Raw genomic sequence first — 17,731 nt, 5'->3', positions numbered from 1 at the left:
AACAGTGGTTTACCCCCACATATGGGGTATCGGTGTACTCAGGACAAATTGTACAACAACGTTTGGGGTCCATTTTCTCCTGTTACCCTTGGTAAAATAAAACAAATTGGAGCTGAAGTAAATTTTTTGTGAAAAAAAAGTTCCAAAAATTCCTGTGAAGCACCAGAAGGGTTTTAGAATGGTGTCCCACTTGGGTATTTTCTATCATATAGACCCCTCAAAATGACTTCAAATGAGATGTGGTCCCTAAAAAAAAATGGTGTTGTAAAAATGAGAAATTGCTGGTCAACTTTTAACCCTTATAACTCCTTAACTAAAAAAAATTTTGGTTCCAAAATTGTGCTGATGTAAAGTAGACATGTGGGAAATGTTACTTATTAAGTATTTTGTGCGACATATCTCTGTGATTTAATTGCATAAAAATTCAAAGTTGAAAAATTGCGAAATTTTCTAAGTTTTCGCCAAATTTCCGTTTTTTCACAAATAAAGGCAGGTATTGTCAAAGAAATTTTACCACTATCATGAAGTACAATATGTCACGAGAAAACAATGTCAGAATCACTGGGATCCTTTGAAGCGTTCCTCATAAAGGGACAGTGGTCAGAATTGTAAAAATTGGCCCGGTCATTAACGTGCAAACCACCCTTGGGAGTAAAGGGGTTAAATATAGGATTAAAACCTTCATCTGACTACATATAGGCTTTAGGTTCTACCTGTTATAACTATGTGGATACATATATGTGATTGTGTGTTTTGTACTACAGCACAATTGGTACAATTCTCTTGCCTATAGTAGTTTTCTGTGCCCAGATTTACAGTTATATATAGAGGAGTATATTTGGTTACACCATATGGGGAAGGGGGGTTTGTTGTCATGTTTTTAATTGGTTTTATATGATATATGTGTCCTTGTATGTATACAATAAAATGTTGATCCCTTTTTTCATCTTGTAGCAGGCGTGCACATATTTATGCATTTGGCTTTTTTCTTCTCACTTTGGTATTTGCATTTTCCATGCATGTTGTAGCACCCTGATCTACGGTCTATTAGTAGAGATAAGAAAATATATACTTATAGTTTTTGTGATAGTGGTGCACCTAATATTTTACTTATTAAGTGAGGAAAAATCATCCCACTCTCCTAGATGAGAATGGGACCGATATTTAATACGCTAGTGTGACCTAAATGGTAGCAACCACCAACTTTCCTAGGCTGATGGACGAGTATAGGTTCTTTTATGCCCATTTCACATAAAGGAAAAAAACACTGCATAAAATAATGAGCGCACTGCAGATTTTTTAAAACCATCGCTTGTTTTTTGTGCAGATTTCTCAGGGAGAAGCTACAGACTGAGTGGTAATGGGGTGCATCCGCGTGTGGATCCCCTGGAAAAACTGCTGGCCACCATCAGGTCAGTATGGAGCGCCAACAGACTTTATGCAAGTTGTTTGGCTCTTGTTATCAAGCAACAACTAGGACAAGACCATCACTAAAACAATGGTTCTGCCCCACCACAGCACGTTATCGTCAGCACGTCTGCTATTTACGAGGGGTGATGTACTGCTGACAGAGAGGAATGTCTAAAAATCAAATCACCCGACAAGCAAGCGTTTTGCCATCACATAGTTGGGAATGTTCCTACAAACATTTGGTCGCCGATTATCGGTATGGTGGACGCAGTCTGTTAGATTCCAATTTCACATCATTTTCCTAGCCAAACATTAGGATATTGCCTAAATGTCAGATGAATGCTTTGGTCACCGCTGCGCCCAGTTATTGGCTGCAGCGCTCTCATGCCTGTCCAGACATAAATTATGGAACTGGCTGTTGTTATGAGAGACGCTATAGTGCTTGGTAGGAGGCCATATTTTATTACTTTAAAGAAAAGCATGCTGGGGGGGGGGATTTTTTTTTAATCAGGGTGGTAAATTCAGACCTTGTCATGTGATCAGGAGGACAAGTGTCACTGCAGGAGCACTTTCTGTCCCTGTCATAATTAAGTATTAGCAATAAAGTTTGATTTGTTTCAGTCGGCTCATTTCGCACTGACATATTCGACAACGGGCGCATCGCGTGCAGTGCACGCTTGAGTACTGGCTCACTAAACCGCCGTCTATTTAAAAAAAAAAAAAAAAAAAAAAGAGAGAGAACGTGTACTCCCCTTCAGCCGCTTGACTGTGCCGTGACCGCGCAGGGCAACCGAAGGACAGCTGAGGAGCCGAATCTGCGGCCTTCAGCACCAGCGCTCACTTACTCCGAGCCGAGGGCGGGGTCCGTCTACTGTTTACGACAGTGTTAGATACTGGTTCATGCAGGAGCTGCGAAAAGTGACTGCTAGAGATGGCGCGGCTGGTAGCAGTGTGCAAAGACGGAGAGGAGGAATTTCCTTTCGATACCAGACAGATTCCGTTGTGCATCGATGACACGCTGACGGTGAGTGTCCTGTACGCGCTCCGCACTCTGCTAAGTTTCTCCTGTACTCTGCTAGCGAGGCGAAGGTTAATGAAGGGGCGGGAGACGTTAGCAGTTCCACAAGTCGTCCGCCTGGCGCCTAGGCCTGTGCGGCGGGCTGCTCATGCACCGCGCACTCCTGCCCGCTCCTCTCCGATACTCCGCACGGCGCGGGAGGAGACCCGGTGCAGGGGCGCGGGAGGAGACCCGGTGCAGGGGCGCGGGAGGAGACCCGGTGCAGGGGCGCGGGAGGAGACCCGGTGCAGGGGCGCGGGAGGAGACCCGGTGCAGGGGCGCGGGAGGAGACCCGGTGCAGGGGCGCGGGAGGAGACCCGGTGCAGGGGCGCGGGAGGAGACCCGGTGCAGGGGCGCGGGAGGAGACCCGGTGCAGGGGCGCGGGAGGAGACCCGGTGCAGGGGCGCGGGAGGAGACCCGGTGCAGGGCCCCGGCTCTGTGCCTGAAGCTTTATGGCAAGCTCACTTTTCTCCTGACTTAACTGGCATTGCCGCCCCCCGCCCTGATCTCGGGTTTAATTTTCCTGCGTTCACAGTACACGGCGCTTTTCGCTTTATGGGAACCATCTAATCATCAGACTAGACCGAGCCCTACCTTTAACCCTCCGTCAGGGGCAATATGTTTCATAACGAATTTAGGGGCATTGCGCCTGTCCGGCACAGGTTAGAAAATTGGCTATATTTTCCTTTTTTAAAATTTTCAATGATCTAAAAGTGATCAGTTACCTTAATAGGAATGTGATAAATGAGAATACACATAATCAGGTGTAAAAAAAAATGTTTAATAACCAGAAAAGTAATATGTCTTGAGCATCCTCCTCACTCTCTCTTGATCTGTATCAGACACATCTGGACACTCTTCCACATCATCTTCTGAATCAATGTCACTTTCTTCCCTAAATCTTCTAGGTGTAAGAGGTCTGTCTCATCATCAAGCAGTAGATTTTGCACTTGCTCAACATGAAGGGCATTGGACAAGTCAAATATTCTCCTCGCCATTTCATAAGAAAAGCAGAAGCAAGAGAGAGAATATGTGTCAGGGTGCAATGTGCCTCAGAAGCACACTCTTATTTCTAACAAAACCTTCTATGACAAATCCACAAATTTAGCACTAGCTATTCATAAAACAAGCTAAAAAAACAATTGGGATGAATAAAAACAGCAAATTCTAATCGTCAAAGGTGTGACGCATTCAGGGGCAATGAGCCTGAGAAGCCAAAACACTGATATCTGATCTCCTGCAGCTCTGCAGCACAAGAGGCTTCTCAGGTTTCACACAGCCTTTAAAGTTATGAAGGTACTGGGAGGATGATGTTTCCCAGAAAAACCACTGAAAATAGATAAATTAAACTAAGTGAGCTGCGCCTGTCAGATCAGTTGCCCCTGACGGAGGGTTAAAGGTACCTTCACACTGAGCAACTTTAGAACGATAACGATAGCAATCCGTGACGTTGCAGCGTCCTGGATAGCGATATCGTTGTGTTTGACACGATGTTTACCCTGGTTACCCGGGGACTTCAGCATCGTTGGTCGCTGGAGAGCTGTCTGTGTGACAGCTCTCCAGCGACCACACAACGACTAAACAGCGACGCTGCAGCATAGCTTAATGTGACGGTACCTTAAGGCTTATGTCCCCACGGTCAGTAATTGGCAGAGCTTTGGATGCAGCACATGTCCGCTACTTCTAAAGCACTGCCGGCTACTGAACGCAGATGAATCCTCTGTGCTCAATGAGCCTGCGGAATCACCGCGTTCAATACACTGTACAGGTGACATTTATCTTGCTGAGACTGAGCGTCTCCACAAGATAAATAGACATGCTGCAGTCTGGAAAGACGCACCACGTCTGCCTTTGCAGGCATTGGTGCACACATAGTGGGCATGGGATTTCAAGAAATTCCATCCACTATACTGTAACATCTGGACGCTGCCGATGTACACAGCGTCCAACCCGCAGATCGTGCTGATGATCCGGAAGTGGCAGTGCAGGTCCACTGCTTCCAAAGCGCTGCCTGCTATTGAACGCGGGTGAATCTGCATGTGATCACTGGATCGTGTGGATTCACCGTGTCCAATACATTCTATGGGTGACAACACTCTTATGTAGAGGTTAAAGGGAACCTGTCACCCCGAAAATCGCGGGTGAGGTAATCCCACCGGCATCAGGGGCTTATCTGCAGCATTCTGTAATGCTGTAGATAAGCCCCCGATGTTACCTGAAAAAGGAGAAAAAGACGTTAGATTATACTCACCCAGGGGCGGTCCCGCTGCTGGTCAGGTCGGATGGGCGTCTCTGGTCCGCTCCGGCGCCTCCTATCTTCTTTCCATGACGTCCTCTTCTGATCTTCAGCCACGGCTTCGGCGCAGGCACACTTTGCTCTGCCCTGTTGAGGGCAGACAAAGTACTGCAGTGCGCAGGCGCCGGGCCTCTGACCTTTCCGGCGCCTGCGCACTGCAGTACTATCCTCTGCCCTCAAGAGGGCAGAGCAAAGTACGCCTGCGCCGGAGCCGTGGCTGAAGATCAGAAGAGGACGTCTTGTAATGAAGATGGGAGGCGCCGCAGCGGACCGGAGACACCCATCCGACCTGACCAGCGGGACCTCCCCTGGGTGAGTATAATATAACGTCTTTTTCTCCTCTTTCAGGTAACATCGGGGGCTTATCTACAGCATTACAGAATGCTGTAGATAAGCCCCTGATGCCGGTGGGATTACCTCACCCGCAATTTTCGGGGTGACAGGTTCCCTTTAACACGCTGCGGTCTGGAAAGACGCACCGCAGGAGTCTGTGAATGCATTGTGGACATAGAATTTCTTGAAATCCCATCCACTATGCTGTTATATCTGGATGCTGCACAAGTTCAGCCCACAGCATTTACTGATCGTGTGCACATATCCTTAAAGGAGTTGTCCAGTGAATAGGACTAGTGTTGAGCGAGCATGCTCGGTTACTGAGTGTCGGCGTCGTGCTCAAAAAATGTTCTGAATTCCTGCAGCTGTTACAGTTGCACCTGAGCATGCTCGGATAAGCCTTATCCAAGCACGTTTGCTCATCACCAAAGATAACTTATTAAAAATTCCAGACCTGGGATATGGCCATGTCAGGAGCCTGTGGAAGGAAGCCCTGACAACTGCTTCCTACCTGTTGGTATCCATGGCTCTGCATTTGATTATCCCATACAGCGTGTTCGTCACACTACAACCATGACATCTAGCCAGTCAGGCTCCTCAAAAGAATAGCTGCAGATGTTGGGAGGTAGAAAGCGGTTTTCAGGGCTCTTTTCCAACGACAACAGTTTAGGGACATGGCCAAATATCCCAGTTCCTGCAAATAGATTTGCACCAACTGTAGTGATAACATGTCCATGGCATAGGTGATGGCTTTTAGATCGGAGGGGAACACACATTAGTCTGAATTGTGAGCTTTAATTCATTCTACATATTGGCTGTCCCCTTTTCATTCTCTTAAGGGCCTGCAATAATAAAACACAGGTTCAGCAGCCCCATGGAGAGAGATGGGAATGTTGGTCAAACATATGCATTGCTACTCCATTCTGAGGATAAACGTTTCCAGGTTCGTTGGTTGATACAAGCAGGGCTGTGGAGTCGGTAGACTAAATCTCCGACTGCTCAATTTCCATGACACCGACTCCACGACTCAGACATCAACTCCCTCATACATGGCTCATGTTTAAAGGGAACCTGTCACCCCCAAAATCGAAGGTGAGTTAAGCCCACCAGCATCAGGGGCTTATCTACAGCATTCTGGAATTCTGTAGATAAGCCCCAGATGTATCCTGAAAGATGAGAAAAAGAGGTTAGATTATGCTCACCCAGGGGCGGTCCCGGTCCGCTTCGGGTCCTATAAGTGTCGTTGTCCGGTCCGGGGCCTCCCATCTTCTTACGATGACATCCTCTTCTAGTACTCACACTGCGGCTCTGGCGCAGGCGTACTTTGTCTGCCCTGTTGAGGACAGAGCAAAGTACTGCAGTGCGCAGGTGCTGGGAAAGGTCAGAGAGGCCCAGCGCCTGTGCACTGCAGTTCTTTGCTCTGCCCTCAGCAGGGCAAACAAAGTATGCCTGCGTCGGAGCCGCAGCGTAAATACAAGAAGAGGACATCATTTTAAGAAGATGGGAGGCCCCGGACCGAACCGCGACGCCTATCGGACCCGAAGCAGACCGGGACCGCCCCTGGGTGAGTATAATCTAACCTCTTTTTCTCATCTTTCAGGATACATTGTGGGCTTATCTACAGCATTCCAGAATGCTGTAGATAAGCCCCTGATGCTGGTGGGCTTAGCTCATCTTCGACTTTGGGGGTGACAGGTTCCCTTTAAGCTTAAGTGACAAATTTACTGTGGTAAAATGGCAACATCAGGCTTTTAATCATTATTATGATACAATAATCAAGCCATTTAGATAGAACATAAAATATATTTATTGGAATACAACTTTAGAACAAAAAACTTTTTTCATATTTACTTTTTATTATGCACTCTGCAGTAAGTAAAAAAAAAAGTTTTCAACAAAAACTTACTGAATAACATTTGTGCAGTCCATGAATTTGTTCTGAGAAATAGTATCTCCTTCATAGATGACTTCACATCTGACCAAATTTTAACCCCCAAGGGTGGTTTGCACGTTAATGACCGGGCCAATTTTTACAATTCTGACCACTGTCCCTTTGAGGTTATAACTCTGGAACGCTTCAACGGATCCTGATGATTCTGACATTGTTTTCTTGTGACATATTGTACTTCATGATAGTAACATAGTTAGGCCGAAAAAAGACATTTGTCCATCCAGTTCAGCCTATATTCCATCATAATAAATCCCCAGATCTACGTCCTTCTACAGAACCTAATAATTGTATGATACAATATTGTTCTGCTCCAGGAAGACATCCAGGCCTCTCTTGAACCCCTCGACTGAGTTCGCCATCACCACCTCCTCAGGCAAGCAATTCCAGATTCTCACTGCCCTAACAGTAAAGAATCCTCTTCTATGTTGGTGGAAAAACCTTCTCTCCTCCAGACGCAAAGAATGCCCCCTTGTGCCCGTCACCTTCCTTGGTATAAACAGATCCTCAGCGAGATATTTGTATTGTCCCCTTATATACTTATACATGGTTATTAGATCGCCCCTCAGTCGTCTTTTTTCTAGACTAAATAATCCTAATTTCTCTAATCTATCTGGGTATTGTAGTTCTCCCATCCCCTTTATTAATTTTGTTGCCCTCCTTTGTACTCTCTCTAGTTCCATTATATCCTTCCTGAGCACCGGTGCCCAAAACTGGACACAGTACTCCATGTGCGGTCTAACTAGGGATTTGTACAGAGGCAGTATAATGCTCTCATCATGTGTATCCAGACCTCTTTTAATGCACCCCATGATCATGTTTGCCTTGGCAGCTGCTGCCAGGCACTGGCTGCTCCAGGTAAGTTTATCATTAACTAGGATCCCCAAGTCCTTCTCCCTGTCAGATTTACCCAGTGGTTTCCCATTCAGTGTGTAATGGTGATATTGATTCCTCCTTCCCATGTGTATAACCTTACATTTATCATTGTTAAACCTCATCTGCCACCTTTCAGCCCAAGTTTCCAATTTATCCAGATCCATCTGTAGCAGAATACTATCTTCTCTTGTATTAACTGCTTTACATAGTTTTGTATCATCTGCAAATATCGATATTTTACTGTGTAAACCTTCTACCAGATCATTAATGAATATGTTGAAGAGAACAGGTCCCAATACTGACCCCTGCGGTACCCCACTGGTCACAGCGACCCAGTTAGAGACTATACCATTTATAACCACCCTTTGCTTTCTATCACTAAGCCAGTTACTAACCCATTTACACACATTTTCCCCCAGACCAAGCATTCTCATTTTGTGTACCAACCTCTTGTGCGGCACGGTATCAAAAGCTTTGGAAAAATCGAGATATACCACGTCCAATGACTCACCGTGGTCCAGCCTATAGCTTACCTCTTCATAAAAACTGATTAGATTGGTTTGACAGGAGCGATTTCTCATAAACCCATGCTGATATGGAGTTAAACAGTTATTCTCGTTGAGATAATCCAGAATAACATCCCTCAGAAACCCTTCAAATATTTTACCAACAATAGAGGTTAGACTTACTGGCCTATAATTTCCAGGTTCACTTTTAGAGCCCTTTTTGAATATTGGCACCACATTTGCTATGCGCCAGTCCTTCGGAACAGACCCTGTCGCTATAGAGTCCCTAAAAATAAGAAATAATGGTTTATCTATTACATTACTTAGTTCTCTTAGTACTCGTGGGTGTATGCCATCCGGACCCGGAGATTTATCTATTTTAATCTTATTTAGCCGGTTCCGCACCTCTTCTTGGGTTAGATTGGTGACTCTTAATATAGGGTTTTCATTGTTTCTTGGGATTTCACCTAGCATTTCATTTTCCACCGTGAATACCGTGGTAATATAGTGGTAAAACTTCTTTGATTATTACCTGCGTTTATTTGTGAAAAAAAGTAATTTGGGCGAAAATTTCACAATTTTCCAACTTTGAATTTTTATGCCCTTAAATCACAGAGATATGTCACACAAAATACTTAATTTGTAACATTTCCCACATTTCTACTTTACATCAGCACAATTTTGGAACCAAATTATTTTTTTTTGTTAGGGAGTTATAAGATTTTAACGTTGACCAACAATTTCTCATTTTTACAACACTTTTTTTTTTTTTTTTTTTTTTTTAGGGACTACATAACATTTGAAGTTACTTTGAGGGGTCTATATGATATAAAATACCCAAGTGTGACACCATTCTAAAAACTGCACCCCTCAAGGTTCTCAAAACCACATTCAAGAAGTTTATTAACCCTTCAGGTGCTTCACAGAAAGTTTTGGAATGTTTAAAAAAAAACCAAAAAACTTTTTTCACAAAAATTTACTTCAGCTCCAATTTGTTTTATTTTACCAATGGTAACAAGAGAAATTGGACCCTAAAAGTTGTAAAATTTGTCCTGAGTACACTGATATCCCGCATGTGGGGGTAAACCACTGTTTGGGCGCATGTCAGAGCTCGGAAGGGAAGGAGCGCCATTTGACTTTTCAATGCAAAATTGACTGGAATTGAGATGGGATGCAATGTTGTGTTTGGAGAGCCCCTGATGTGCCTAAACATTTAGGGTATGTGCACACGTCAGGATTTCTTGCAGAAATTTTCCTGACAAAAACGGACATTTCTGCAAGAAATCCGCATTCGTTTTTTTCGCATTTTTTTTGTGCGTTTTTCCCCCAAATGCATAGAATAGCGGGAAAAACGCAGAAAATCCACAAAATCAATGAACATGCTGCTTTTTTTTTTTTACCGCGATGCGTTTTTTTCGCGGAAAAAATGCATCATGTGCACAAAACATGCAGAATGCATTCTAAATGATAGGATACATAATGTATGCGTTTTTAATGAATTTTTATCGCGAAAAAACCTGAACGTGTGCACATAGCCTGAAACCCCCCACAAGTGACACCATTTTGGAAAGAAGACCCCCTAAGGAACTTATCTAGATGTGTTGTGAGAACTTTGAACCTCCAAGTGTTTCACTACAGTTTATAACGCAGATCCGTGAAAATAAAAATTCTTTTTTTTTTCCCACACAAATAATTTTTTTATCCACGTTTTGTTTTTTCCAAAGGGTAAAAGGAGAAATTGGACCCCAAAAGTTGTTGTCCAATTTGTCCTGAGTACGCTGATAACCCATATGTGAGGGGGAACCACCGTTTGCGCGCATGGCAGAGCTCGGAAGGGAAGGAGAGCCGTTTGGAATGCAGACTTAGATGGATTGGTCTGCAGGCGTCACGTTGCATTTGCAGAGCCCCTGATGTACCTAAACAGTAGAAACCCCCCACAAGTGACTCCATATTGAAACTAGACCCCCAAGGAACTTATCTAGATATGTTGGGGGTTCAAAGCTCTCACAAGTGTTTCACTACAGTTTATAACAGAGCCGTGAAAATAAAAAAATCTTTTGTTTTCCACAAAAATTAATTTTTAGCCCCCGGTTTTGTCTTTTCGCAAGGGTAACACCAAGGGTAACAGGAGAAATTGGACCCCAAAAGTTGTTGTTGTCCAATTTGTCCTGAGTACGCTGATACCCCATATGTTGGGGTAAACCCCTGTTTGGGCACACGGGAGAGCTCGGAAGGGAAGGAGAATTGGCTGGAATTGAGATCGGACACCATGTCGCGTTTGGACTAGAGCCCCTGAAGTGCCTAAACAGTGGAAACCCCCCAATTCTAACTGAAACCCTAACCCAAACACACCCCTAACCCTAATCCCAACCATAACCCTAACCACACCCCTAACCCTAATCCCAACCGTAACTGTAATCCAAACCCTAACTTTAGCCCTAACCCTAATGGGAAAATGGAAATTAAAACATTTTTTAAAAATTTTATTATTTTTCCCTTACTAAGGGGGTGATGAAGGGGGGTTTGATTTACTTTTATAGCGGGGTTTTTTAGCGGATTTTTGATTGTCAGCCGTCACACACTAAAAGACGCTTTTTTTTATTCCAAAAAATAGTTTTTGCATCTCCACATTTTGAGAGCTATAAATTTTCCATATTTTGGTCCACAGTCATGTGAGGTCTTTTTTTTTTTTTTTTTTTGCGGGACGAGTTGACATTTTTATTACTACCATTTTCGGGCACGTGGCATTTTTTGATCGTTTTTTATTCCAATTAGAATGGTAGGTAGAATTAACAAAAACCAGCTATTCATGAATTTCTGTTTTTGAGGGGAGGGGGGCGCTTATACCGTTCCACGTGTGATAATATTGGTAAAGCAGTTTTATTCTTTGGGTCAGAACGATTACAGCGATGCCTCATTTCTATAATTTTTTTATGTTTTGGCACTTTTATACGATAAAATCTATTTTATATAAAAAATAATTATTTTCTATTCGCCACGACAGCACCCACTAGAGAGAGGGGATCCGCCCCTAGGAACAGGAAACCTACAGAGAGATAAAAGGGGCGGCCCCCCCTCGCTCCTCAGTTGGTTTCCTGTTCCTAGAAGGGAACCCACAGAGAAGAACTCTATGGCTAAGAAGAGGAAGACCTGCCTGGGCTACCGCCTGTATCGACTCTGCTGAGCGACAGGGGTCCCAGAGCAGGTAGACAGTGTCGGGGGAATGTTCCTGCGGGCTCCCCCCTCATCTGGTGCGGCTGACAGGGAAGCCTGAAGGTACCAACGGTCTCCCTGCTGGGACACCGTTGGGTAAGTACTAATGAAAGGCACGGCGCAGTGTGGATACCTGTGGAATGCCCTCCTGAGTGGAGCTGAGCAGCGGTGTGGTATCCCTGGGGAATCTTCCCTCCGTTCCCTCCAGAGGTAAGAGGCGACATGGTGGGAAGCAGCGCTGAGAGCGCTTCCGGTTTGCAGAGACGCGGGCGCATGCGCAGTAGCGTCGGCGTCCCATGGAAGGAAGCTTGAACTTCCGGGGTCGCGGTGTCAGAGTACCATTTCCGGGGGAACCGCCATATTGGATTCCCCCATGCGATCCCAGCGTCTGGATGCCGGTCTTGTGAGTAAAAAAAAAAAAAAAAAAAAAACAGGATGGGGATGTATGCAGGAGTGGCTACACTATAAAAGTCAGGATGAGAAGTGCAGTCAGTGTGCATTATGTCATCCCAAGAGGAGGTCCGTGTGCACTCCATGGAAGAGCCACTAGTACCTAGTAGCGAAACCAGGAAAAACAGCAGTGGACACTTTAAGTTAAGTGACTCCACTGATAAATCGGGAAGAAAATCATCCCGTTCCACATCCCAAACTAAGGCAACCCCGCAGCCGGTAAAGTTAATACGCTGGGTGAGTGTACGCATACTTCACTGAAGTATATATTGATTCCTTTGCTTGTATTATTTTAGGCAAAAAGGACGGGAAAGAGTAAGCACAAACAATGTGCTATATGTACCGAACCCCTGCCTGACTCCTATACTAAGAGTCTATGTCAGGCATGTATAGATAACACCTTACGGCAGGAGGAATCGGTGAAAATGAACGAGATACGGCTTATAATTAGGGAAGAACTTCAGTCGTTAGGAGGCGGTTCTTCCTCGATTAATACCGAGAAAAAGAAAAGAAGAGTATCCTCACCTAGAGCCGACACGTCAGCAGAGAGCGGGGAGGTCGACTCTGAGGTCTCTCAACTGTCTGATTCTTCAGGGGAAGAAGACTTTGTTTGCTTTCCAACTGAAGGCATAAACAACTTGGTTAAATCGGTGAGAAATACGATGGGGGTATCGGAGTCAAAAGAACCCCAAACACCACAGGAAATCATGTTTGCTGGTCTTTCCCAACGGAAAGGCCACGTGTTTCCAATAAACCAGGCCATAAAGGACCTCGTTAAAAAGGAATGGGGTAAAGGTCAAAAAGGTTTTGTACCAATACCCTGTAAAAGGCGCTACCCATTTGATGACGAAGATTTAAGTACATGGACCAAAATACCAAAGGTCGATGCTGCAGTTGCATCTACATCTCGCCGGTTCTCCTTGCCCGTGGAAGATGCAGGTTCCTTAACAGATCCCATGGACCGAAAATCAGATGCGCTCTTTAAAAAATCGTGGGAGGCCTGTGTCACGGCATTCAAACCGGCAATTGCAGCCACATGTACTGGCAGATCAATGTCAGTCTGGCTGGATCAGCTGGAGCAAAATATTAAAAATGGTGTATCCAGGGAGAAGTTACGAGCGTCTATCCCTTTGATCAAGGGTGCGGCTGCCTTTATATCGGATGCCTCTATTGACTCCCTACGTCTGGCGGCCAGAACAGCTAATATCTCCAACACGGCTAGGCGGGCTTTATGGCTAAAAAACTGGAAAGGAGATGCCCAATCTAGATCAAAATTATGTGCCATACCCTGTCAGGGTGAGTACCTATTTGGAACAGTCCTTGACGATATACTCAAGAAGGCAGGTGAAAGGAAAAAAGGATTCCCTAATCCCTTTGTTCCATCTTACAGAAGGGCCTTCAGGAAGCCACCATTCGGAAAGAAGGGAGGCTTCAGAGACAGATGGAACAATAAGGATTTTAAACAAAAAGGAAACCTGTTTAATAAACGTCCATTCAAGCCAGCCGACAAATTCCAGTAATTATATTCCTCCAGTGGGTGGAAGATTAAAACAATTTAGGCAACAATGGGAAGAGATAACAATAAATACTTGGGCCATTAAATTAATATCTTCAGGCCTCACATTAGACTTTATTAGAACTCCACCGGACTCCTTCCTCCTTACCACCTTAAGATCCAGGCCTCAGCAAGAGGCACTTGAAACAGAGGTTAAAACCCTCCTACGCAAACAAGTCCTAGTGGAAGTCCCATCTTCCCAGGGGGGGAGGGGATTTTATTCTCCCTTGTTTCTGATTAATAAGCCGGATGGCTCTTTCAGAACCATAATTAATTTAAGAAAGCTGAACTCCTTTATAAGGCCTAAAACATTCAAAATGGAATCCATTCGTTCAGCCATAAAGAATTTATTTCCAAACTGTTACATGGTAGTATTGGATCTTAAGGATGCTTACTATCATATTCCTATACATCATTTATTCCAGCAGTTCCTTCGGGTAGCAGTCTGTATAGAGGGACAAATTCGTCATCTACAATATAAGGCGATGCCCTTCGGATTATCCATGGCCCCAAGGGTTTTCACAAAATTGCTATTGGAAGTTATGTCTTTCCTAAGAGTAAAAGATACTTTAGTCATTCCATATCTAGATGACCTATTGATTGTGGGTAAAGACCCCCTACAGTGTGAGCAGAGGTTACGGGAAGTAGTGGTTTCCTTACAATCCCTGGGGTGGCTGGTTAATTGGGAAAAATCTAGACTTCAGCCGGTTAAGTGTCAGAAATTCCTAGGGCTCCTTCTAGATTCAGCTGACCAGATTTGTAAGCTGCCTGAGGATAAGAAAATCTCCATAGTTGATAAGGTATCTTTAGCAATAGAAAATCGTAGTATGTCACTCAGACAGAGCATGTCATTACTAGGTTCTCTGACATCGTGTATCCCTGCGGTCCAGTGGGCACAGGCTCATACTAGGCCTCTACAAAAATTTATATTAGAGGAGGACATTAAGAATAGAGGCTGTCTGGATAGAACAGTTTATCTAACAACGGAAGTATTACACTCCCTTAGGTGGTGGTTAAATCAGAAAAACCTTTCAAAAGGGGTTCTCTGGATAATTTCCCCCTCTAGTATAGTGACCACAGATGCTGGTCCTAAAGGCTGGGGGGCACATTTTAAGGATCAGTGGGTTCAGGATCTTTGGTCTAGTTCGGAACTAGATAGTTCTTCAAATGTCAAAGAGTTGAGGGCAATATATTATTCCCTACTTCACTTTCTTCCTCAGCTCAGCGGCTCTCACACAAGAGTGTTCTCCGACAACACCACGGCAGTAGCTTACTTAAACCATCAAGGAGGTACGCGGTCGGACAGACTCAGGCAGCTGGCATCAGACATCATGGAATTAGCCGAAGGTCATCTGCTATCACTATCAGCAGTTCACATCAGGGGCACAGACAACTTTCGTGCCGATTTTCTGAGCCGTCACACCCTTCATCAAGGGGAATGGATGCTAAACAGAAAAATTTTCAAAATGATAACAGCGCAATGGGGTATTCCTCAAATAGACTTGTTTGCCACAAGAGCCAACCGACAGGTCAGGATGTTTGCCTCTCTAAACAGAGAGGACAAGCCGGACATACTCGATGCCCTCCAAGTGCCCTGGACTTTCGACCTGGCATATGCTTTTCCTCCATTGAATCTACTACCTTTGGTAATAAGAAAAATAAGAGAAGAAGGAACAAGAATTCTATTAATAGCCCCATTCTGGCCCAAAAGGCCATGGTTCTCATGGCTGAGGGCGATGTCAGTGTCGGACCCGTGGATTCTGCCTCACTCCAAGGACCTGCTCTCTCAGGGTCCGTTCCTTCATCCTCAGGCAAAAGGCATGAATTTAACTGCATGGAGTTTGAAAGGCAGTTACTAAATCTCAGGGGGTTTTCTAGTGGGTTAATAGATACTCTGATGAAAAGTAGAAAACCCTCAACTACCAGGATTTATGTCAGAATTTGGAGGAAATTCCTTCAATTCCATACTACACAACTTTCCGCTGATATTCCTATATTTCCAATATTGGAATTTCTACAAAAAGGTCTGGAATTAGGACTCTCTGTAAGCACTCTGAAAGTGCAGGTGTCAGCCTTAGGAGCTCTTTTTAATTTTGATGTAGCAGGTAATAAATGGATATCTCGGTTTATATCTGCCTGTGAGAGATCGAGACCAATTAGCATACCTCGGGTCCCTCAGTGGGATCTATCAATAGTCCTAAATGCATTGACTCAATCACCTTTTGAGCCTCTCCATGCAGCCTCACTAAAAAATATTTCTTTAAAAACGGTATTATTAGTGGCATTAGTTTCTGCTAGAAGAGTAAGTGATCTTCATGCTTTATCTATAGATCCTCCCTTTTTTGTGGTAACATCAGATAGGATACTTTTAAAAACAGATCCTTGTTATCTCCCTAAGGTGGCTTCTACCTTTCATAGATCCCAGGAGATCCAGTTACCTACCTTTTATGAGAACCACTCAACTCCAGAAGAAGAAAGACTTCACACCCTAGACGTAAAAAGGACTGTCTTAGCCTATTTAGAGAGAACTAGGGACTGGAGGAAGAGTAGGGCTCTCTTTGTGTCTTTTCAGGGTAAAACCAAGGGTGCCGGAGTCACAAAGAACACATTATCTCGCTGGATCAGAGAGGCAATAATCTTGGCGTATAAGGCCGGAGGGAAAGATCCTCCAATGCATGTGGGAGCGCACTCTACAAGAGCCTTGTCGACTTCCTGGGCAGAAAGGGCAAATGTGCCAATAGACCTTATATGTAAGGCTGCAACTTGGTCTTCACCGAATACCTTCTATAAGCATTATAGATTAGATCTATCCTCTGCTTCTGATCTAACTTTTGGTGTATCGGTCCTTGACTCAGTAAACCCACCCAGTCTATAGTCTCTGCAATTCTCTCTAGTGGGTGCTGTCGTGGCGAATAGAAAATACCGGATTACGTACCGGTAATGCTCTTTTATAGAGCCCACGACAGCACCCGTTCACATCCCTCCCTTTTCTGTATATAGTTGCACATGGTGCTTGTTTGGTGAGGTGTAAATATTAGAAAGATATAATGAGGTTGTAAATATGTATATATATGTATATACCTGAACCTGTTAACTAAAACCTGGCGGCGGTTCCTCCTATTCTCTGTAAAACAACTGAGGAGCGAGGGGGGGCCGCCCCTTTTATCTCTCTGTAGGTTTCCTGTTCCTAGGGGCGGATCCCCTCTCTCTAGTGGGTGCTGTCGTGGGCTCTATAAAAGAGCATTACCGGTACGTAATCCGGTATTTTTGTATCGCTTTATTCTGAGGACTATAACTTGTATAGTTTTTCATTGATGACGCTGTGTAGCGGCTTGTTTCTTGCGGGACAAGATGACGTTTTCAGCGGTACGATGGTTATTTATATCCGTGTTTTGATCGCGTGTTATTCCACTTTTTGTTTGACGTTATGATAATAAAGCGTCGTTTTTTTTTCTGTTTTTTTTTCCGTGTTTTTTTTTTTTTTTAACGGTGTTCGTTGAAGGGGTTAACAAGTGGTGGGACAGTTTTATAGGTCGGGTCGTTATGGACGCGGCGATACTAAATATGTGTACTGTTATTATTTTTTTTTTTTTAATGTAGACAAAGAAATGTATTTATTGGAACAATATATATTTTTTTTTTTACTGTAGGAATTTTTTTTTTTTATTTTTTTTTACACATGTAAATATTTTTTTTTTTTTTTCATTGCCCCAGGGGGGGCACTGCACTGTGTCAGATCAGTGATCTGACACAGTGAGGCTGCCAGGGAGGCTTCCCAGCACCTGCTCTGAGCAGGTGCTTGAAAGCCACCTCCCTGCAGGACCCGAAAGGCCCCCCGCGGCCATTTTGGATCCGGGCCTGCAGGGAGGAGGAGGTAGGAGACCCTCGGAGCAAAGCGATCACAACGCGTTGCTCCGAGGGTCTCAGGGAAGCACGCAGGGAGCCCCCTCCCTGCGCGATGCTTCCCTATGCCGCTGGAATTCTGCGATCATCTCTGATCGCAGTGCTCCAGGGGTCAATGTGCTAGGAGCGGTCCGTGACCGCTCCTGGCACATAGTGCCGGATGTTAGCTGCAATAGTCAGCTGA

At 44.5% G+C, this 17,731-nt stretch overlaps 1 protein-coding gene across 6 annotated transcripts in view; it reads left to right on the top strand.

Moving 5' to 3' along the window:
• The first annotated feature begins 2,027 nt into the window (after positions 1–2,027).
• The window catches only part of GGNBP2 (gametogenetin binding protein 2), a 288,037-nt gene continuing 272,333 nt past the window's right edge, over positions 2,028–17,731 (top strand). For 2 of the 6 annotated variants that reach the window (XM_069756544.1, XM_069756542.1), the window contains exon 1: positions 2,028–2,434. In XM_069756544.1, the coding sequence (XP_069612645.1) occupies positions 2,342–2,434 (93 nt within the window). In that variant the 5' untranslated portion in view covers positions 2,028–2,341. The remainder of the gene's footprint in view (positions 2,435–17,731) is intronic. The other 4 variants (XM_069756547.1, XM_069756546.1, XM_069756543.1 and 1 more) reach the window with 3 other exon arrangements.

This window comes from Ranitomeya imitator, chromosome 3 (genome assembly GCF_032444005.1).
Source record: "Ranitomeya imitator isolate aRanImi1 chromosome 3, aRanImi1.pri, whole genome shotgun sequence".
In the NCBI taxonomy this organism is placed as follows: Eukaryota; Metazoa; Chordata; class Amphibia; order Anura; family Dendrobatidae; genus Ranitomeya; species Ranitomeya imitator.
The sequence above is the reverse complement of the archived record's forward strand: the minus strand, read 5'-3'. Positions and strand labels throughout refer to the sequence as shown.